This window comes from Polistes canadensis, unplaced genomic scaffold (assembly GCF_001313835.1).
Source record: "Polistes canadensis isolate GaletaPanama2010 unplaced genomic scaffold, ASM131383v1 scaffold_3, whole genome shotgun sequence".
Lineage (NCBI taxonomy): Eukaryota > Metazoa > Arthropoda > Insecta > Hymenoptera > Vespidae > Polistes > Polistes canadensis.
In genome coordinates, this window is record NW_014569550.1 from 539243 (window position 1) to 564849 (window position 25607).

General features: G+C 30.0%; 1 protein-coding gene across 7 annotated transcripts in view; it reads left to right on the forward strand.

Moving 5' to 3' along the window:
• The window catches only part of LOC106786647, an 83859-nt gene extending 59583 nt beyond the window's left edge, over positions 1-24276 (forward strand). For all 7 annotated transcript variants that reach the window (XM_014748278.1, XM_014748269.1, XM_014748304.1 and 4 more), the window contains exons 3-4: positions 8316-8529; positions 20154-24276. In XM_014748278.1, the coding sequence (XP_014603764.1) occupies positions 8316-8529; positions 20154-20554 (615 nt within the window). In that variant the 3' untranslated portion in view covers positions 20555-24276. The remainder of the gene's footprint in view (positions 1-8315; positions 8530-20153) is intronic.
• Positions 24277-25607: the final 1331 nt, after the last annotated feature.

A 25607-nucleotide genomic window follows, 5' to 3' on the forward strand; every position in this document is an offset into this window, starting at 1 on the left:
TCTCTCTCTCTCTCTTTCTCTCTATTTCTATGTCTATCTCTATCTTTTATCCCGAGCACGTGAATACAATGAAAAGGTTGTATACCTTAGTTGAACATGGAAAATATTGTCATATCTTTGCTACACTCCACAAGTTCAACTACTATTCCTTGTCTTGAGAAAAATTACATTTGTCATCCAACCTTTTCCCTACGTTTCTTATCTCTCTCTCTCTCTCTCTTTCTCTCTTTCTTTCGTTTTCTTTCTTCGTGATTGCATTTCACTGCTTTCCTACTTACTTTGCTTCCTGCTTGCTTGCTTGCTTGAAACGAACGATCCCGAAAAACGAGATGATTAAATTTCCATATATCTTTTCTCGATTTACCACCATAGAAGTATAGATAACGAATGGGAAAACAGAAAAAAAAACGAATTTCTTTGCGAACGTTCGACCCGTTATCAAATCTTTTTGCTTTATTCTTTTTTTAAATAGCAAGATAAGAAGAAGAAGAAGAAGAAGAAGAAGGGAAAGAGGGTAAGGAAAGAAAAAAGAAATCTTAATTAAATGATCTTCTTAAAGTTACATATTATTTTTCAGCAAATGGGATATCCATTATCTGGAAAACGATCTCGAAGAAAAACGTCAGAAAATTTTCTTCTTCTTTTCACGAGAAAAAGAGAAAGAGAGAGACACAGGGAAAAGAAAAAAAAAAAGAATTTCAACATTTTCATCCGATCTTCGTCGTAACCTTAGAAAACTTATTATTTTCTTTTCCTCTTATCTTTGTTACTATCTTTGAAGATTTCTCTCTCTCTCTCTCTCTTTCTTTTGTGCTCTCACGAGTCATTTCGTAATGGAATCGAACGATTACTCGGACCGATAGGACTTTCTTACACTCTCTCTCTCTCTCTCTTTCTCGTAGAATGTTGGAGATCTCATAAAGGGAACTTGGAGTAATTAACACTAATGACTGATGGGTAATTAACGATCGACCAAGCAAAACGACCAATCTATCTACCAACCATCCACCCACTCATCCTACTTACTTACCTAATTTCCACAACCAATACCTTCTTCCTTTTCTTCTTATTATTATTCTTTTTATTTTTATTTTTCTTATTACCTTACACGTTATTTTAATTGTTAGTACGTTAATTCGTAATAGAAATAAAATTCTAAATCGAATGTTAGAACCTAAACCTTCTTCGTTTTTTTTTTACAAACACGCACTCTCGTAAAAAAAAATAAAATACAAAATAATCGATAACCTTAATGAAATTTTGTCTAAGATTGTAAGATATATTATCTGAAGCACCTAGAAAGATAGAGAAAAAGAAAAAAAAAACAGGTTAAGAAGCATAATACGAAATTACTTAAACGTGATCTTATCGGTGAAGACACACCACGACAATCCCATCCCATCCCATATCTGGCTTCGTGGTCAATTCTGGCTTCAGGACATATTATCGTCCAATGTGGCACGATCTACGGATTAGTATGCTTGATAGCGCTTCTTGCCAAGTTTCAATTTACCATTGTGGATTATATTTTCTACTATCTTGCATTTTTTACGTTTATCTAATTTTCCATGTTCGTATATTACGAAATGATATCTAATTAAAATTTGTCACAAAAATATTTAATCATGTCAAAATTCGAGTTCGTTATTATATTATGTGAAAGTTGAATTTTATTTAATATTATTTCGTATTAATTAGTATTAATTTAATAATTAATTATCATAATTACCAAGCACGGTGTTACTTGTAAATGATCACGATTCTGTGTGTTTTATAACAAAATAATGATTTTTATTTGTAGATAAATCTTTTTAATTCCTTTTTTTTTTTTGCAATAGTTAAAAATAAACCACGAAATGTATATTATTACGTCAATTAATTGTTTATCACGTCCATAAATAAAATTATTAATAAATATGTCGTCAAGGGGAAAGTTGGATTGGAATTTAGAACGTTATTTCGATCTTATTGAACGTTTCGTGCCTTCATTGGAATTTCTTCAGTAACTCGATCGTTAAAGTTCTAAGTCTCTTATATATTGTTACAAAGACATACATTCTTATATTTTTTAAATAATAAAACTGTACTTAACATCTACAAATCGTTATATCATAAACTGTTATAGTTAAAAACCTAATCAAAACAATATTAGTATACATACATAATTTTGATTATCTAAATTCTTACCCTGCGACACATTTATTAGTATATTATTACTTATCAAAAAACAAATGCATAGGAATGAAAACGAAAAAGTACTAAACAAACGTATAACGATTATCCCTACCATTTTTCAATAGTGTAGTAGAAATTTGAAAAGCAATCAATTTTTCAATTGACCAAATTACACAGTTCGTTTCTCTTTTTATTTCGATGTAATATGTATAAGTAAATTATTAATCGATATTTTCACGCGAATGAATGAATGAATGTCACGTAACGAGATCACAATCGTCCTATTGTCTTTCCATTTCAATTGAATTTGAAAGAGTTGTGAAGAAAAGCAGCTATTCTCTCTTACGGATAAATTTAGTTCATGATTTACATTTCGTCAATACTGGCAATCCATTAATTATTCCATTTCTTTTCTTTTCTTTTCTTTTTTGTTTTTCTTTTTTTTTTTATTTTAAATTATGATAAATTTAAAATATTATATTATATATAAATTTGTGGTTTATAACTAATAAAATGTATTGCAGAAAGAAATAGACACAATTACGAAGGTTAAAGAACAAAAAAATATATATGTTACCGTCAAAACCGGAAAAAGCACAACTTACAAAGTTTACTTACTTATATTTTTTCTCTCTCATTTTTGGTATTCGCGTTCTACTCCCACCCCCTCATTCCTTAACAATTTATATCACCACATTCGATAAAGAAAAAAATAATGAAAATCTCATAATAAATTATAACATGTAAAATTGACATATTACAAATTACATAACATTTAAAAAATGATATCCATAAAATAGAAATGATTTCATAAAAACTAATTTAATCACCCATAATATCATAACGAATATTTTCAAATTGATATATTCCCAGAATAAATATATTTAACTTAATAAATATAAATTATTCATCAAATATAATGTAAACAAAATTTAAAATAAATATTAAAGAAAAAAATAATAAAGAATTATCGTAGAGATAGTATTATTTAACGATGAATGAAATGTATAGAAGAAAAGTACCACCGTTCTTTCTCCAATGATAAAAGGAAATATATATCATATGACATATGATAGTAGTTATATGTATCATTAAGGTAATATAGACAAGTGTTTGATTGCTCGCCAAACTCGTTTTGAATCACGGTGACTCGTTAGATCATTGTTAATGATTTAGTGTGCTCGTTGAAGTCAATCGTACATCCTTGACTGTAGAAATAATTGCTTTACATGGATTATCGTTAACAGGCAACTCTGATTCTGTCGAGTACACTTGCATGTCACTTAGTATACATATACTCAAAATATACATATATATAGATATTCCAATATATAATATATATATATTTGTATGTGTATGTGTGTGTTTGTGTACATGAGTGAACAGATATCGATCATTTTGATTGTAGAGAACGTAGGCGTTAATAATCACTTCACATCGACAATACTCGAATATCATTGAACGTTAACAATGATCGACGAGCATCGAATACACTCCCCTACTATTTGATAGACATGTGCAAAATGTGGGTACGTAAAAATGTGTGTAGTATTTCGTTAAAGTACGAGTATATATATATATATATATATATATATATATATATGTATGTGTACACATGTGTATACTTTAAGTTTGATTTATTCGAACTGATTGAAAATCAAATTTCTCACTTTTGTTTTTTTTTTTTAATCGATAGGATTGTTTTGTTAGAAAATCGTTTGTTAAGAAACTATACGTTTACCAATCACACAACGATCTTTTATCTCGCGATTATGAAAATTAAATTAATATAATAGTATAATTGAACACAATATAAACTTTTATTGAAACAATATAATATAATAATAAAAAAAAAGAGAAGAATTATTTAATATATAACATTTAGTAAGAAAGAAAGATATTTTTTATATTTAATCGATTGGTGTTAGAATTCTATATATATTTATATATATATATAAATCTAGTTTCAATTTGAACAGTTAACAATGATAAATATCTATGAAACTGTCGAAAACGATCGATGACTAACATAGTACTTCGGTAAAATGTTCGTAATCGGTAAACGTCAATAACGCTTTCGTAACACTATCGAAGATTCGCTGGTTTGATCCCTTCACGAATGGGAAAACTGACAAGAAACACCATCAGCTGAGGCAGCTATCGATTGATCCTGGCACACGGTTTGATTGCAACAGAATTTCGTCCTCTCGAAATTGAGCGTGATGCTTTGGAAAAGGACAGAGTATTACAAACTGATAACGAAATCTCTCCCTCCCACCCTCCCACCCTTCCTCGTTCTTGTATACCTATCACAAACCTTCCATGATCGTGGGATAAACCTGTCGTTTACCTTTTTTCATTTATGATATAGTAAATCTAGAAGAAATCTATTCGTTCGTTAGTGTTCATTTATTCATTCATTCATTTGTTCATTCGTTCCTGACGTGTTCACGATATCAACCATAAGAATATAAAATAAAAGAAAATCATTCTAAATCTCTTACGCGTGAAATATTACCAACAAGACTTTCCTTCTAATTAAAATTTGTTACCCATGTTATTTATGAGACTTGAGGTTGGTTTTATAATTAAATCGAATGTAAAATTACGCTTCTTTCCTTTTTTTTTTTTTTTTTTTTTTTTTTTTTTTTACATTAAATTTTATTGGAATTTCGTAATAGAATTAATTCGACAAGTTTCGTCAAATTGAATTTTCGTGTTATTTATGTGCGACTTGGTTTTACTCAAATCGAATGTAAAATTCGGTCCGCTTTTTCTTTTTTTCTTTCTTTTCTTTTCTTTGTTTTCTTTTCTTGAAATTTATTTCAAATTCGTAATATCTAGAATTAATTCGATAAGTTTTTGAATGGAAATTGAATTTTTTGAATTTATTTATTTATTACGAGACTTTGGCTTCTGGTTCTTTTTTTTTTTTTTTTTTTTTTTTTCTAATAGTCGAATGTGAAATGTTAATGTCAATCGTAAATCTTATTGAAATTGAAATCGAAAGTAGAAAAAAGAAGTATTAATTTTTCAATAAAAATAAAAACACGCGAATGAACAATTAAAAATAATAAATTTCTTATATTTCTTACAAAAGAATAATAATAATGTATTGCATATCGATGATGAAGAAGAAGAAAATTAGATGAAAAAATAATATTAATTTATTGATATGTAAAACATTGAAAGTAACACGAACAATTAACCCCAATAAAGAAAGAAAAAGATAATAAGATAAATTAGATTTAACAATAAAAACTTACAACGACGACACGTATATAACGTAATATAAATATTTATCCGTGAAAATCTGTGCCAGATCAAACAACTAATAAATAATCCTTATCGTAAAGTCAAAGATAATAGTATCAATGGTATCATAAAGCATTGCTACGATTCCGGTTATAGCAATATTCGCGACAATGTTACCATTATCGAGGAATAATAGTCATTTACCGTTATCAAACTTCGACCAGACGACCAACTAAGGGCTTTCCAAAAGGGTCTACCTTCTCAAACATATATATATATATATATATTGATTCTTATTTGATTATCTTAAAATTATAATTCGCTTACTATCCTCTACATTAAATTATTACAATATAGATCATCATTTATTTTTATAATTTACTTTAAACGCGTAACATTAAATATACGAATATAAATTAACCACAAGCAGCTTCTCTTTCACCTCCACCTCTTTCTACATTCCACCCCAACCCCCTTGGTTTAATCCTAGCAGATAATAGAAAGGAAAATCTTTTAAAGGATTTTATTTTAAATTAACAAAAAAAAAAAAAAAAGAAAAGAGAGAAGTAAAAGGAAACGATAAAAACGTATTCTTCTTGTAGAAATACGCGTTGAAACAAAAAAAAAAAAAAGGGGCACAGGGGGTGTGAAACAAAAGAAAGGAGAAGGAAAGGAATAAAAGAGAAAAGGGATGGAAAAAGAGAACGAGGACGGTGAAACGAGACAAGAAAAAAAAAAAAAAGAAGAAGAAATTGAAAGAGAAAAGGGAGAAAAAAAAAAAAAAGGTTACGAGATTAAAGTCCGACGTAAAATTCAGGCTATTTTTAAATACCAAAGTAATTACGCGCTAACCGGGCCTACATTTTTGATGACTTCAAAGTTAAACCTGTTCTTGGATATAATATTACATTTTAATGTAAAACGTTGTTTAACACACAAACAAATAAAAATGTCAAATAATTTTGCAACACAGTCGGTTTTTAACTCGTAAATAATAGGAGGTGAGAATATTGATACACCAATCGGTTTGACCTTGATACTTATTCGTATAAACGGGGGTGGATTTGAAAAAATTTTTAATCATCGAAGCAAACAAATCTTTTATTATTATTATTATCATTAATACTTTGTTACCAAAAAAAAAAAAAAGAGATTTCTACGTGTTGCAAATTCAATCGAATTGAAACGATTCTTTTCTTTTTCGTTCTAATTAATTTTTATTTTAAACGAAATAAAACTTTTGTTTCGAGGGTAATAACTTTTTTCAACTACCATTAAAATGGGAATGAATGAATGAATGATCATATCAACATGCAAAGCTTTATTACAAATCCCTCGACGAGTGAATGAAAACTAAAAAAAAAAGAAACAAACAAACCAAACGCAATAAAATCTAACGAATAAATAAAAATTGAATTTCACGTGGATAGAAATGTAAAAGTTGAACGATTCTAAAATTCTAAAATTATTCAACATTTCTATCAAAAATTAAACCAAAATCCATGAGAAAGATAGAGATAGACAAAGACAGAGAGAGAGTCAATTAAACGAATATAATTAGTAATCTGTAAGTTTAAAAAGTTGATTAATGCGAGTATTAAAAGGTTTGTTTCCCTTTGAATGTCGATTTAGAGCATACTTGTTAAACGTTCAATTTCTATGATAATTATATATTATCGACAGGTGTTTAGTTAGTTGTTTACTCTAGTTAACATCCAGAAAGCAAGTATCCTTGCCTGTAACCATAATCAATTCACTTCAGTAACGATCAAGAGCACATGTGTGCGTAACCTAACTGTTTGTAATATCAAAGCTGCTTAGAATACATAATAGGAAGTAAATCAATGTCAGTATGTACATTTTGGAAAGATGACTAATAAACTTTCGGTATTATACTAACCTATGATACACATCATTGAGAATGGAATGGTAAGGTGGGGAGGGGAGAGAGGGGGGGGGAGGATCTTTACTCGAGTGATCATTTAACATACCATTAATGTGTTTACGTTAGGGTAGAACATAACAAATCAAAGAGAATCTCTGATCAATTTTAGTTTTGGGTTCAAACGTTAAATGAAAATGTACTCGGTGTTTTTTGTCTCCCTCTCTCTCTCTCTCTCTCTCTCTCTCTTTCTTTTTCTTTCTTTCTCTCTCTCGGTAATCTACTTTGTCTTTATTAAATTCCAGTATATCAAGAACGTGTCAGTGAATACTGGCCAACGTGCAATGTACTTACGCAAGCGCACGTACATACTGTCCTACGTAATCGATGTCTGCTCGCAGTATACTGTAGTGGGAGAGAAAAACGGATGAGTGTGAGAGAGAGAGAGAGAGAGAGAGAGAGAGGGAGGGAGAGAGAGGGAGATAAAATAGGAAGGATCATGCCAAAATAGGTTTTTGCAGTTAAAGTATAATATGCGATCTCGACTGGCATCTAAAACATTCGTATATTAGATATTCCCCTACGTTGGGATATTGTTAAATGAGAAACAAACGGGATTAGAGAACTGATATTATGATATTACGTTAGGTATTTTACGTAAAGGAAATAATGAAAGAGTTTATTTGGTGGTAGAGGAGGAAGAAGAAGAAAAAAAATTGGAAAGAGAGACAATTGTTTGGGAATATTGTTGAATTCGAAAGGAATCCCTAAATTTGACCTGTGTCATCAGAATCGTACTTTTTTTTATATATACATATACATATACACACGTTATTTTGAGAAACATTGCAGTCTAACACGCATTCACGCAAAGTGAGTGTACACACGTATACATACGCAAAGATATAATGTTGTTAGAAAGAATCGATTTCTGATAGTTGATCGGATTTGTGGTTTACCATACTAACGAGGCTTTTTCTATTTTTATTTTTTCTTGTTCCAGGTATCATGGATCAAACGTAAGACCGTTCAGGAATTATTGACGGTTGGCATGATAACTTACGCCAACGATGAACGATTTCAAGTAATACATTTTCATCACAGCGAAGATTGGACCCTACAAATAAAATACGTACAGGGCAGGGATGCAGGACTTTACCAATGTCAGGTCTCAACTCATCCACCTACGAGTATATTTTTATTTCTCGAGGTTGTCGGTAAGCATGATATCGTTAATCACATTATTAATTATTAATAAATTATTATTGATAGATTCATTTGTGATTCGAATCATTTTCAGAGGGGACTTTATGTGATAGATATTTTATTTAACAATAATTACGAATATTTAAATCGAACTTTTTTTTTTATTTTTATTTTTATTACATTAAAATAAAACAAAAAAGTTTCGTTACTTTGTCCGTAATTATTTTTTTCATTTTAATTAATTTTTACTCCGTCCACACACACACACACACACACGTATTTTTAATGAATAATTTACTTTCTTGATTTTTATCGTTACAATATTCACGTTACGTAATTTGTTTGTGTTTTGTTTTTCTCTTTTTATAAACCACCACCGAAAAAGAAAAAAAAAAAAGAATCGAGTTTCAAAGAGGGATTAAAAATTAAATTTTCTTTTTTTCTTTTATTTTTCATCGTCGTTCTCTTCTCTCCTCCTTTACTCTTTATATTTTTATTTCTCGCAAGTTCATGGCAATATTAATTGAACCAATCTTTCCTTTTACACATAATTCGTTTTATTAATTAGGATACGAAAATCAAGAAAAATAATTGACAATCAAAAATACTTAAATAAAAATGTTATAATTTAAATCAGAACTTTTTCGATTTTTTATGCGTAAATATTCGAGGAAATTAATTAGTACGAAAAAAAAAAAGAAAAAAAAAAAGAAGAAAAAGGTAAAAGAAAGGAAAAAAATTGTTCGCATTCTTCATATATTTTTAAATGAGACGGTAACAACCAGGAAATGGTAGATAACTACGTATGTACCTCTAATAGTTCGTCAAGTGTTTTAATCTCCTGTTTTGGTACAATTAACTTTCCGAGTTTCTACTCATAGTAATTATCAAGTCGATTACGTTGAATTTCAATCGTCGAACGAATCTTTCCCAATCCTTCCTGTTAAACATTCTCTAACAATTAAATCGTAATATTCTACTTTTTAAAAGAGAGAGAGTGAGAGAAAGAGAGAGAAAGGATGGATTGTGGCCGTTAAAAGAAATAAAAAAAAAAAAGGAAGAAAATCATTTTAATTGAGTCTGTCTCAAGAAGGAAAGGATTAATCTTTGAGAGATCATGCTGGAGAAGCAATTTCGTTAAAAGACTAATCCTTTTCTCTCTGTCTTTTCTTTTTCTTTTTTTTTCCTTTTTCTATGTCAAAGATTATTAAACAACAAAATTACAATTTTAATCGTCTTTACTTTTTCTAAATCACAAACGAATAAAAAATAAATTAATTTTCATCAAACGAACGCGCGACAATTGTATTAAATTTCTAAAATTATATTATTTCTCTTCCTACATTGGTTTACTATTATTATTAATTATTATTTTAACAATTATTTCTAACGGAATATAAATTAAATTCGAAGATTTATTAGAAGATTATATATATATATCACCGTGAAACATATTTGTAATAAAAATAAATTTTATTTTATCAAATTCGAGATTTAATTCTTTATCGTGCACACGTTGAAATACGAACTATTTTTTTATATTAGAAGAAAAAAATGAAAGAAAATAATTATTAAAAGAGATTAAGAGTATAAAGATCATGCTTTATTTTCGTGAAATGCATTTTTTCTTTTTTATTTTTCTCAGTCCAATTTTCCATCTAACTAAGAAGGAGAACAAGTTTTCCGTCTTTTTCTCTCGTTTATGTTCGCGTTCATACACACACCCACATACATATAAACGTTCACTTACTCATTCATTCACTTGCTCGTTCTCGTTCTCGTTCTCTTTTCTTCTCTTCTCTTCTCTTATTTTTTTTTTTCTTTCTTTTGAGAACAACAAGTAGTAGTATCTGTAGCCTTCGGGCAAAACGGCTTTAAGAACTTTGTCCGTACTTCACCCTGCCTTTTGAAGATTTTTTTCGTCCACTTTATGGAAAGGCATGCGCGATCATCCCAATTTATGTTTGCATTTCCTTTTTTCAACCTACTTCAACCACGGTAACAACCCACCCATGCACCCTTGTCCCCCCTACCCGTTCATGCATTCCTTTCATATTTTTAATGCTTCGTTTTAATTTTTAAAGGAATACCCACCTCTGCGCCCTGAATCGTTTAAAAAAAAAAAAAAAAGAAATTAAATCGCGTTTATTTCGATTTATATAATTCGTATATAAGCCATTTATTATTATTATTATTATTTATTTGTCTGTTTATATTCATTTTATTAAAAATATCAACGTTTCAATACGAAAGAATTTTATTCAAATAAAACACAAAGTAGGAGGCTTTTTATTTTTGTTTTAAAAAAAAATGTTAAAAAAATATAATATACACCTTATGGTTAATGTGTGTGTACATTTTTACACTAATATGATTTTGTTTTAATATTTCGTTGTGTTTTTTTCCATCCTTAAAATTTCCTACCTCATTATCCAACAAATTTATTCGGTTTTTTATTTTATTATTTATGCCGAACCTTCGTTTGGTCCCTTTAAATTAATAATACACGAAGAATGGTTTTGAAAAATATAGTTTACCAGTGAAAAGTATGAAACTACAATTATCGTCTAATGGTAATACACTTTATGATAAATACACAACCCCTATGTATTATTTATTTATTTATTTTTCTTTTTAAAATAATTGCCAACAATTTTTTCGTCAAAATTTTTCAACGAGAAAACAAAATTATGATACTTTCGTTAGATGAACGTTATAAAAATATATGTACATATACATATTATATAGAAAATTTTTCGTACCACTATACTTTTACAGCCTAATATTACAACACGCAAATCTTCTTCTTCTTTTTTCTTTTTTCTTTTCTTTTTTTCTTTCGCTTCTACTTCTACTTCTTTTAAAGGTGCACCACTGGCATCCCACCCCCACCCCAATCCCCCGTTTATAGGAATTTATTCTCGCGTAGATATTTGCATTTAGATTCCCATCGACCTGGGCCGATTTATTTTAGATCTTCCTTTTTCTTCTACTTACTTACTACCCCTTCTTCTTCTTCTTCTTCTCCGTCTACTTTTTCTTTCCTACTTTCTTTCTTTCTTTCTTTCATTTTTTACTTTATCTTCTCTTCTCTACTTAATTTTTTTTTTTTGTTTTCTTTTCAACTTCCTCATTCGTTGCCATGCTTCACGTATGTGAAATACATTTGTTTTGTAATTTACTTCATTTCGTGAAACGCAAACATTTTTTACGACTTTCCCAAAGATTTTCTTTTCTTCTTTACCGTTTTCTTTTCTTTTCTTTTTATTTGTCTAAACAATTTCAACGGATAGCTTCTATTTGATTCGTTTAAAAGCTCGAAAATGTAATATTACATAATCGAAGTAAAATTTGATCAAAAGTTTTGATTTTATTATCAATTAACGCGTGTATCATTAATCTCGTTATTAAACGAAAGATTTGATTTATCACCGGTGGAGTATTTTTTTTTTCTTTTTTTTTTTTTTTTTAATAGGATTATATACAAAAGTGTATGAAGTATTATGAAAGAATTTTAATATTGAATACTTGGCTAAATCGTATATAACCAATAATTTTATAATGTTACGAGAAACTCTTAATTGTGAAATTACTAAGCCACGTGAAGTAGGAATTTAATATTAGTTTGACGTTCGCAGCAAATGGAGTGCATATTCAAACATATTAACTTTGCCAGATAATATTTTCATAAGAATCTCTCCATTTCGTTTAATAATCATTTTTACTAAAGTCGTTAAAAATTTGTTTAACAATTTATATACACTATTATATATTAATATTTTATCATTATACTTGATCTCCTCTCATTGTTCTACAATTTTTCGTACGAACGATCAAACCCCATCGCACAAGAAAAAAAAAGAAAAAAAAAAAGAAAAAAAAAGGAAATTTTAATCATCGCCATACGTGAAAATAAAATTCGAATTATAAAATGAATACTTGATCAAAAAATAAAAAAGAAAAAATAAAATAAAATGAATATTTGTTCTCAAAAGATTTCCACGCACATACGTGAAATACACAAACCCCTATATCTACACCTTTAACATATACATATATATATATATATATACACCCACTAACATCTAAAGTAGCTTATGTTAGTGACGGTACTTGGCAACAACGGAACGTGGCCCTTTTCCAAACTAACACAGTATTCGACACGTTTAAGCTCGGATCGAAATCATTCGATAGGATGACAACGACGGCTCGTTCACATTTGGCTGTGACAGAACAGGAAGGATTTCTCTTTCTCTCTCTCTCTCTCTATCACTCATACACATTCTCTCACTCTCTTTCTCTAAAGGTAAAAGCGTGTCAAAGGCCGTCATAAGGTGTCGACTTGGTGTTTACCTTGCTTCGTCACACCTGATCCTATAACCTTCTGCCACGAACGTGTGTGTCACCCTTTCTCAAGCTTGCAACCCCTAACCCACAACCACCCAATCCCCAATCCACCACCAATCTCTCCTTTCTCCTTTCCCATATCCAACAAACTCTACAATCCCGATCCTCTTATGCTCGGTCAACGACCATGAGAGGTTAAACTTAAAATTCCTTCAAGCCTCGAGATTCTCACCATTTTCTAACACAAAGCTTTTGTTACTTTACCTACACACTTTGTATCCTCGTGTCTGTCTGTCTGTGTGTTTGCTTGTTTGTATGCGTTCCTCTCTTTCTTTCTTTCTTTCTTTCTTCTTTTATCTTTCCATTTGTATGTGGAAAAATCTAACAGGAAATGCCGCTGACGTAGAATTTAAGTAACGACCTGAAACCGGTAAAGATCGTAGAAATTCATGGCTCAACAAATATGTCACCTTTCGATCTCACGTAGAAACCAACCAACCAACCACCGAACGAACGTACGAAGCTTGAATATTTTGACTCGTTTCTCCTTACTTTGCTTTCAAGATTAAACCTCACGATCTTCTGAATTTCAAAGATCATTTTTTCAAATGTGGACAACCTGTTCATATCGTAAACGTTACCAATACCTGCGATAGAATCTTTATACGTCGACGATAAACCTTTGCTTTTGACTTATTTTCTTCTTTTTCCCCCACGAATCCATTATTCTCCCATAAAAGATAATAAAACGGGAATAATTAATTTTAATAAATCATTTAGAAACTTTATGCAAGACATTATGTTGTTCCTTCTCTTCGTTAAATATTATTGTTATATCGTGTTACTTTAGTTATTTTTTTAAAGATAAATTTCATTCGCAAGATTTTATTAGTCCTTGAATCTTCCTAAACGTAATAATATCAGAATAAAAACGTTTCCTTCATTTTTTCCTCCCCATATTTTGTTTATTCGTATATTCCATATAAACTTGTTTCAATTTTTTTACGTTGAGATTAGATTCGAAGGAAAGAAACACACGATTTCATTCGTAGACTATACGATAGGGATCTAAATGCGGTTAAACGGGAATTTCATTTTGGAACGTTTCTACCGAAATGCTACCGGAAATAACATTCGAAACGAATTCTCTATCCATGACACAACGGGTTACATTGAAACAAAAAAAAAAACAAAACAAAAAGAAGAACCAAAGAGGATAGGAAGGATCAACAAAACGTTCGGCAAGTAAATTAAAATCGATATTATTTATGGTTAATATAATAACTTCCGTGAATAATCCGTAACAGGGTGTATTATAAAAAAAAACTTACTTTCGCGTGAAAAAAAATGAAAAAAGAAACAAAATAATTCGTTAAAAAAATAAAAGAGATAAAATATTAGACCACGTGAGAACACAACAAAATTAAAGAACAATATTTTTTCGTTGTACTATATTCCCCCGTTTGTTATACAATTAAAAATAAGAAGAATACAGATACAAATAAATAAATAATATTGCAAGCATAAATATAAACGTATGACATCGTGTATCGTTCTTAACAAAGATATACGCGTTTAATGAAACCATTCAAAGTTTTCTGTTCTAATTAACGTTCTATTTTCTACTCTAACGGTCTCTATGTTATCAAACGTTGAGCACACTTTCCACCACTCAATAAAACTTCTTTTCCCCTACTAATAAATGTTACACACTCGAAACAAGGGTCTACTTAATTTTAATTATTACGGAAAGTTGTTTAAACGCAATACGATAAAACGCATAAAGAAATAAAGATAAAGAACGAGAGAAACGAAGATGGAAACATACAAATGGAAAGATGGATAAAGAAACATAGGAATAAAAATAGAATTATTATCAAACAAAATATTCAGAAATTCTCTCTCTCTCTCTCTCTCTCTCTCTCTCTCTCTCTCTCTCTCTCTTTATCTCTTTAGAAGTTTTTAATAAAAAGGAAGTCAAACGAATATTAATCCTTTCGTTTCTATCGTTCGTTCGTTCGTTCGATGAAATTCCAAATATAGAATATAGTTTGAACTATCTTTGTCTCTTTCTGATTATTTCTATCTCTCTCTCTCTCTCTCTCCCTCTCTAACAGTAACGTGATTAATTGCCTTGCACAAGCCGATATCTTCTACCTTACTCAAGCTCGTTGATAAACCTTGGCATTCATTAACTCTACGTTTGCATACATACGTTCTATCTAACATATACGTGAATACCTGACTCTATGTTTATCCATATAGATCTTCTATACACTTATATATATATATATACATATATTCTATACGTACATATATGTATATATAAATAGATATATGTGTCTAGATATATATATGTTATAACATCGTTCCTACGCGTACGTACAAGCCGATAAAGACAACTAGATGGATAGATGGACGGGACATTTATTATGCTGGAAGTTTTGGTCTACCAACAAGTGAACGAACAAAATAAATATATATTTTATATATATGTATATGTATATATGTATACAGGGTGTACCACAAATTACTTTACCGAGAATCCTGATGTAACTCTGATGCAACGATAACATAACTCTAATCAACATACGTGTAATACTCATTTCAAATTGGACATGGTCAATTATTGTATAATATATTTTCACGTATTTCCCTGAACGAATGGAATAATTAATTGTACAATTATTCTGTAACAAATCTGATAAAATTCTAATATAATTTTAATGTACTCGTAGAATAATTATTAATGTATAGTTGCTAATAAATTTATTCAATTTTCTAACGCAATACGCACACACACACACATTTAATAGAAATTAAAAAACTCGACGAAGTAAATTAGAATATATTCTCACGTGTTAATGGTAAGAAAAAAGTATAATAGCGCAAACTTAACACAATATTATCACGTGACCATACGAAACAATAAAATATTACATACAGAAGAAAACTCTTGAGTATATTTACATATAATAAATTTATTACTTATTAATTTTGTGTAAAATAACATTCTAGAACCACCCTATACATATACATATATATATATATATAAGTATACAAGTATATATAGATATGCAAGTTTATATATACAGTGTGGGAAAACAAATCCACGATTTAACGATACCACTGGACATATATAGGAAAAGTTGTTAAGTGAGAGAGACATGAAAAGAGAAAGAGAGAGAGAAAAAAAATAGTAACATGCTATAATGTTCCATATTTTGTTCTCTCTCTCTCTCTCTCTCTCTCTCTCTCTCTCTCTCTCAATGTTCGTTCGTCCGTCTCTTTCTCTATTTCATCTCCGTCTATCTCACTTTTTATTTTATCTATCTCACTCTCTCTCTGTTTTATTTCTCTCTCTCTCTCTCTCCCTCTCGTAATAAAGTATCGAGACAAATCGATCGGGTTACACTGTACTCTATACTATACTCTACTTTTTACTAATACAAATATACACCTGTAGGCATCATCGATATGGTCGAAAATTTACAAACACGAATGCAAGCCGAACGTTATTCCAGTGTCATTTATAAAGTCTATCAGAGTCTATCGGTTATACAATAAAAACACCGATCTAACAACGTTCAAATCATCATATTTTAATCTTCTCAACGATTTATCGCATAATACTTTTCTCTTTAATCTCAATCGAGTTTTTTTGTTTTTTTTTTTTTTTTTTTTTTTTTTTTTTTTAATTTTTTTCTTATTCGTCTTTTAGTTAAACTTTTATCATTTATTTTTTTTCTTTTTCTTCCCCTTCTTATTCTTATTCTTTTATCTCTTTCAATTTCAATTGCTTTTCTCCTTTTTTTCATATAATTTTCTGTTATACCTTTTTCTCATTCGTATTATAACACAACGTGCCACGATACTTTTAATTTATCATCAATCTCTCTATTAATCCGTTCGAGTTTTCTCATTTAATAGCAATCATTTTCTTTCTTTTTTTCTTTATTTCTTTCTATCTGTTTCTGCGCACATCGATTAGATTTCTCATAAATTTGTTTTTGTGAAATAAACTGGGAGAAAAATGATTATAGGTATATACCTATATATATATATAGAGAGAGAGAGAGAGAGATCAAAATTATTGGCATGGATAGTAATTAATGTCAGAGTTCGTAATATTTATTAAAAATAATTGGTTTATTACTCTTTTCTCTAAATTGATCCAATATTATACAATACTATATATACTATAATATTAACACCTAAATGTGAACTATACTATATCACATTCTTGGATTAATATATTATTTCTAAATTTATATTATTTTTTTCTTTTACACATATATATCCCACACAATATATTTTAATAAATATTAAATACTTTTCTAATATACAAATTATAGATCCGAATTTTATAGAATACTATAAATCCAACTTCTCGAATGAAACCTTATTGAGCTATATTTTTCATCATATTTGTATTTTACTTGTATAAATCAATATTTATTAAACATTACTATCTCTTTTCTTTTTGTCTTTACTCAAAATGATGCCAATATTTATACAATACCACGTGTATTATTATACTTTTGAATCATTCAATAAGTAATATTAAAATTTACATGCTATCTAATACGAGTATCGTTATAATACATATTTAAGTTTCAAAAATGTTATAATCATTTTTGACGTAATCTAATATAATACAAAATATTTTTGTCTCTCTCTCATTCTTTCTCCCACTATTTTTCTTTGTTTGTTTACATTAAATAAGACCTTTCTCGTAAGTAATTCGTCGATATATACTCGTCGCGTTCCATTCAACGTGTAAATACGAAAAGCTTTCAGATTCTCTATTATTCGCAGTATGTATAAACGAGTTTAAGCGGCTTTAAAAGTAACGAGGGAAAAGGAAAAAGGAAAAAAAAGAAAAAGAGAAAGAGAAATTTTCTCGAACGAAAGAAAAAAAAAAGCTAGGCGAACAACATAAATCGTTGCGAAAAGTTTACCGATTTCGCTACGTTTTCTCTTGCAGAAATTTTTCATACCCCTTTTACCATAGCTAACTTTGCTTTTCTTCAAAGTTTTTATATTCCCTTTTTGAAAGAGTCTATCGATTAGCTTTTACGTTCCCGGTTCTTTCATTTCTTTCTCTCTCTCTCTCTCTCTCTATTTGTTTTCTTTTTTTTTTATTATTCATATTTTTCGTTTGTTCGCGTGTTTTTATTTTTTTTTCTTATTATTATTTTTATTATTATTTCCACCCCTTCCTCCCTATACCTTTTAAAATTACCGAGTACACATTACGAGGGTAGATAAAAAGAATTTGGTCGGATAGAAAGAGGAGAGAGTGGGATGAAAAAACTTTCGATACGATAACCAATTAATACCTTTGTGTGTGTGTGTATGTCGGATAACGTAAAAAATCGGTACGTATATTATAAAAAATTATTTCCAAAAATTTGTTCGATAGCTCGGGTAAATTAACGATCCCTTTTTGAAATTTTGTGCGTTAAAATAAAATGTTTACGATAAAAAAATATAAAAAAAAAAACAAAATATTTATACAGAGTAAAACGATGATAACGATGATAGAACGAAACAACGATTATCCATCCTATATATGAGGAGAATACAAGAGGGGAAGAGGGGAAGAGTACACGATTTATACAGTAACAAATATCTGCAATATCGATTATCAAGAACCGTAACTGTATACATATATAACATCGGAAAATGTCAAGTTCTAATGCAAAGTGCATTCGTCGAATGAAGTATTGCAACATTTGCACACCTGATCATGAATTCCTATTGAGATTAAACAAAAAAAGAACACTTGATTTTAGAAACATAATTTGTACCATATCATCGAAATATTAAAATAGATACTTTTTCTTTTTTATTTTTATAAGAATATGAAAATATGAATTTAATTATAATATATAATTGTTGCAAATTATATATCGAATCAATTCGTTACCAATATATTGTATAATGCTATGTTATATTTTTAATTGTTACATTTATGATACAAGAATGAACAATTTTGAAAGGTACCCCTCTTAGAAAATAAAATCCTTATCAAACTTTTGCGATAATATAATTCTAATCGATTATTTTTCTATCAACGTCAACACCTAATTCCTATAAACGCCGAATAATCGTATATAAATGAATAGTATTAATCGGTCAAAGCAAACGCAGGAAAGATTTCGTAGATCGGTAAATTTGTTTGCGGTTTATCGTTCGAAAGCAACGACCACGAAAATTTGAAGTCTATTCGACCGTGATCGACTAATTCTATTCGTAGCGAACATCACTATTACAATTACACTCGAACAAACTTCGAATCAAATGGACTGGACAAACAAAGTCTGTTGACTCTTACGAATGCTTTGTCATTCGTTACATTTCGTGTTTCCCCGTGCGATTGACATTCTTACAAATTTTATCCAGACTTAATCCTTATTTGTCCTGTACGTGTCTACGTGTGTGTGTGTGTGTGTGTTTTTTTTCTTCTTTTCACTCATAAAAGTTCTAAACAACGACGTTTTATTTTCATCCCATCGTTTTCGAACTGTCGATTAGAAATTGGAATATATCGATGCTTACCCATTCATACAATTCAATCGAAAAATATTCAATTATTGTTTTCGTTTTGTAAAGTACAATATTATCGATTGAATAATTAAACTCGCAATCCGGTGGTGGTGGTAAGGTTTGATATTTGATATCATTTACAAAATAAAGAAAAATACTAAAGCATATTTTGTTATCGCAGTATAGTTTATAAAAGTTTATAATAGATAATAAATAAAAAACAAACAAAAAAAAATCGATATTGTAAAAGAATAATGTTCTGTTTGAACATTACAAACACACAATAAGCATTCTACCGAAATAATAATCCATTTTTCTCGCGATATGACAATGTTCTTTTTATTAAATTCAATAATATACCAAGAGATATATTATCTCCGAAGCTTCAGAAAAATGGTGTCGCTCGAGTTAGCAATTAGATCGTTCCTATCATTAATCCGTAAAATACTGACGGGTTTGATACGGCGATACTTTGAAACGACCCTTCTTCCTCCTTCTTGCGTTTATTATAAAAGAGAAACAAAAATAGAAAAAAAAAAGTAATAGAAAAATGAAAAGGGTAGATAAGAAAATGGAAAAGGAAAAAGGAGTGGGGGGAGGTGGGAGGTGGGAATCGAAGTGGGGGTAAACAGAGAACATATTAAACGTTTCAACAGCACTCTCTCTCTCTCTCTCTCTCTCTCTCTCCCTCTCACTCTCTCTCTCTCTCTTTCTCGTTTGTTCGCTCGTTTTCCAGAAGCCAGAGCGGAGATAAGCGGACCCCCGGAGAAATACGTGAGGCCCGGAAGTACTCTTCAACTTCACTGCATCGTCAGGAAGTCAACGGAAACACCGTCTTATCTATTCTGGTACCACAACTATCGAATGATCAACTACGACATAGAACGTGGCGTCAATGTCAGCACCGATCTGATAGCACGGGAAAGTTGGCTCGAGGTACCACGTGCATCTGATCGACATTCGGGCAACTACACCTGCGAAACCAGCAACGCTTTACCTGCACGTGTACTTGTCCTTGTCATCAAAGGCGACAACCCGGCAGCAATGCAACACAGTTTAGCAACATTTTCGTCCACGTTTTCTCATAGATTACATTATTTCATTATATCTCACATTTTTATCATTATCTTATCATAAATAATAATATAGTCTTTTTAGGAAATGTTCACCCAAGGTTAGCAAAAATTACTGTTACAAAATGATACGAATTTCGATCGAATATTATTCGTCAATTAACAAAATTAAGTTTTCATCATTATACTTACAATATATTATCGTTATTTCAATATTTGTATTATCTAATAATTTGAAACAGTAATTTAGCTAACATTAATGAACTATATTATATGGTGTATTATCAACACTAAACGTACCATTGTGTTCAAATGATCGGTTATTCATGAATTTACATTTTTCTTTGTAACATCATCGTATTATATTACCTTCGATTAAATAACCACCGGTCATTTGATCTCTATTTCAAATTAATTATAAATAAGAATTACGTATAAGCTGTTAATAGGTTTAGCGTTAATAACTGTGTGTGATGAAGAAATTTGAAGAAGTCTCGTACGAATGAGAGACGGTGAGTATTCGAATTAATCTAAATAAACTTTTTCGAATGGAAAAAAGAGAAATGGTGAAATGGCGAAAGAGGAAACTTCGGAGGAGGGACGGGGGAATAGGAAATGTCGAGTTCGTGAGAATCACACGTGCGTGGTGGGTGCATAGGTGAATGTTGGTGCACAGATGGAAGAATTATCTAGCGATCCGTCCCCGTAACATTCGGTATGATTAATGGTGATGATCTTATCGCGATCCTAGCTTTGTCAGTACGCAAGTCTTGGCTAGGTTCTATGTCATGAACCATATCGCAATTTCCATGAGATACTCCTGTAATATCACGTAAACGATTTCAATCCAATCTATAACTTACCCAACGAGTTTGATTATATTACCTAAGGGGGAAATATTACTAACTATAATAACTTTGACTATAGTCGAATAATAACTCTCAATGTATTTCCAAGATACACAAGAAGAAAAAGAAGAAGAAGAAGAAGAATGCTGATATTTTCGACCACATTAACATCGTTCACAATACTTTTACAACGAATCCAAAAGAAAAAGAAAAAAAAAGTGAAATTAACTTGAGTAATACACGCATAACCCTATATGCATATATATATGCGCGTGTATCGATCGATGTACCAAATTACATGTAAAGCAAAGCGTGTTTTATCTTTTGACAGGTAATACGATTTAATCGTCCGTTCCAACGTAATCCCCATGGATATTATAAATCGTTTATTATAATTCTTACATTTAATTATATTTTTCTTCTTAATCGCATAAAAGATCACGCTTGCTGGGAAAAAGAAATATTGATTCGATCGTTTATTATAAAATTCAATTATCCTACGTCTTCTTTTTTCTTTTTTCATTAAGAGGATTCGTTGTTAATGATAATTAAAAAGATTTTACTTTTTTTTGTAACTTCAATTAGAATTAATCTCGATACACATTAGATTTGACTCGTTTTAATTTCAACTCGTCACATGTTTAACTTCAATCAAAGACAGAACGTAGCAACATTGATCGATTAACGTCCCATTTGGGAGTCCGATAATACGCATTGTTGTCAGTGTTATCCCCAGCCCTCATCCCCTTCCCCCAAACACCACCCAGATCTCCAACATCAATTAATCGGCAAATCGCACGTTAATACGCTTGGTGATCCTATGTAAACCCTCTCGATAAGAGACTTAACAATATCAATATCCTGGAATATCTATTACTTAGAATAACTTATCCTTACGATTTTATGTATTTCATTAATAATGGAAACCCCATAGATAGCATAATCAAGAACAATAATTTCTTGTCGACATGTTACTCCATTATACCTCGTTCCGGTCTAATTGTGAATATGTGTATCTCACTTCAGTAAATTACAAATTAGCTTTAATGCGTAATCAACTAGAATTACAACATTCTCTACACGTTAAGTACTTACACGGCAACAATAATTAATCGAATTTATTAAATATTCGATTAACAAGACGTTTTTTCATTTTTTCTTTCCCCCCTGTTTCTTTTTTTTTTTTTTTATTCATTTATTTATATATTAATAACGCGCGAACGAATGTCAACAAATTATTTTCTATCGAATTTATTTTCTTTTATATTCGAATTTCACGGATAGAATTTAATTGTGCGAATATTTTTATTAATTAGGATAAATTTTGTTCCGTATGCAAAGTAACAAAAGAAAGGGAAATTAATTAACTTTCTTTATTTATACGGGGATGTAATATACGGATAATATTTTACTACGCATAAAAACGAGACTTTACTTTTTCATTACTTTTCCTTTACCCAAGCAATTTAAAAAGAATAAACAAAAAATGAAAAATAATATAAAGAGGGAGGAAATTAATTTTTTTCTTGGTATTTTATTTCTTTCCTTTTTTTTCATTGAATTTTTTTATTCCTATTTCGATTATTCGAAATTAATGACATATAAACGAGAGACTTGCCTTTTTGATTATTCTTATTACCCCATATCCCGTGATTTTAATTTAAAAAACAAAAAAAAAATAAATACGAGAGAGACAGGAAATTGAATTTCTTCGAAATGTTTCATTCTTGTTTTTTTCTTTTTATAAAATCTTATTCGAATTTCCGTTAAAGATAAAATCAACGATAACAGAAATGGGAGACTATTTTTCATTGCGAATATTTTTGCTTATCAAATTTTTATTATATGGCATACGAGTTTTATATTTCGTATAGTTCAAATAAATTTCGCGAATTTTCGATTATTCATAATAAATATTCTTGCGACGAATTGGTTGAATACATTTTCTAAAACTCGTTTGGAAAAGCTAAAAAAAGAAAAAAAAGAAAAAAAAATGAAATAAAATCCGTATGCCGCAAAGGTATTATGCGTTTTTAATCAATGCCATAAAAAAAAAAAGAAAAAAAAAAAAAAAAAAAAAAAAAAAAAAAACCCAAAATCGATGTCCCATTTCCCTTTGAACATCATTCATTAAAAGAGTCATCGATATCACTATCTCTCTTTCTCTCTTTCTAGCTTCCTCACTGCTCTACGACCTTTTATTGCTTCTCCAAACCCCATTCCACCCGTTACTGCAACCACCACATGCAATTTCGTAATTTTGTTCTCCCCCTCATCTATTTGTAACATCATAACAAACTAACTAAATCGATTAATCTTAAAATCGTTATGTAATACATTCGAACTAATAAAATATAAAATCAAAAAAAAGAACAAAATGAAAATAATGACAACGTAAAGATACTGTACTCTTGAAACTTGTCAAATTATTTGTTTCTCAACGACGACGACGTCGACGGATGGAACATAAACAAAAGAAAAACAATACCAACAAATATTTCCAAGAGAAAAATTTATAGTAAAGGGAAAAGAAAGAAGAAAAGAAAAGAAAAGAAAAATAAAAAGACAAAGAGAAAGATAGGAACGTTATATTTTTCAAGCAAAACATTTGAAACAAACATCCCGTTGCAAAATGCAAATGCAAAAGAAAATAAAAAAACAAGATATTAACAAAAAGACGAAGAAAATAAAAATCGAAAGGAATAAAAATCCAAAACGGGGATCAAATAAACGACAAGTAAAACAGAAAAAGAAAAACAAAATCAATCCCCCATCGAAAGATATTACGAAAAAAAAAACAAACGAATAAAAATAATATTGGAAATAACATGATCAAACATAAGAATAGCCTAAAGATATTATCCTCGCGTTATGGTCTGTTCCACGCTGGCAAACCTTGTTCATAACGTTTAAATTAGGGTTTCTATTCAAGTTTCGTCACAACGGGTAACACAACAGCAGTGCAGCACTGACGGAAGCCTGTCTCCTGCTTTCCCTTTAGACTTTCGAATGAGGATAAGGGACTTGGGGGCTGTGGAGGGTTAACTATCACGAGGATGAGGAAGAGGAAGAAGAAGGGAAAGGGCATCAGCAACCCTCTTATGGGATTTAAAAGGCTATCGTTTATGTTACACTTGCAACTCTAAAGCCCTGCAGCTTTCATGGGCCAGTCCCACCTACCCCTTTACTCTCCCCCAACCCACCCCCCACTCTCTCTCTTACTTTGTCTGTGTATCTGTATGTGTGTGTCTGTCTGTCTGTTATTCTGTTCAGTGTTTCCCCCCTGTTTTTGTCTCTCTCTCTCTCTCTCTCTTTCTCTCACACACATTCACTGAACTTAATCCATCGTTGAGAACCGTTGGTGCTCGGAGTCTCGTCGCAGTTTCGCACAACCGTCCACGAGATTAATCCTGTTCCGCTAATCACGACCTTGCCGTTATATACTAAAACTTTCATCCCTTTGCTTTATGGTTCAACTGATGATACATGCAATGTCAAACGAACGAATTTATTATAATTATACGTATATCATTTTAATCGTGAAATATTTCCAATGAAAAAAAAAAACACTTTTTTTTTCTTCGCGTAAGAGAGAAAAGAAAATAAAGATAAGTAATTTAATTTAAAACAACGTACGCGTAGAATCAACCCCTCCCAACTCTCCCTTCCCTACACCTACAACATCACGGCTGATATTTGGATACGATTTAATTCGATCATAGATTAAAAATGATGATTATTTTATCGTTGAATCGGAATATATTTTATTTTAATTTGAATCGTGAAAAAGTTAAATTAAAATAAGAAGAAAAAACAATAATATATATGTTTCGTATTTCGAATTTTTAGATAAAATTTCGATTGAAATAATAATCAAATATTATGATTGTTATTGATATTATATATTATATCGAGATATTAATCATAAATTATCTAAGAAATGTAATATATCGTTTTTCACATTTTATTCCAAAAAGATTTTTTTCAAACGAATAACTTAACTGCGTGCATAATATCAGAATTGATTTAAATTTGATCGGATAAATTGATTATGATTATTATTTGAAAAGATCAGAGTATAAATCGTATTATATAAAAAAAATAAAGGAAAAAATCAAAAAAGATATGTTAAAAAACAAGTACATCTATCAGAGTTGGATAAAATGTAATGGAATTAACTATTGAAGATTATGATAATTGTAAAATCATAGTATTATTCGTGATTACTGACTCTAATTATTTATCCACCAATTAGTAATCATTTATCAA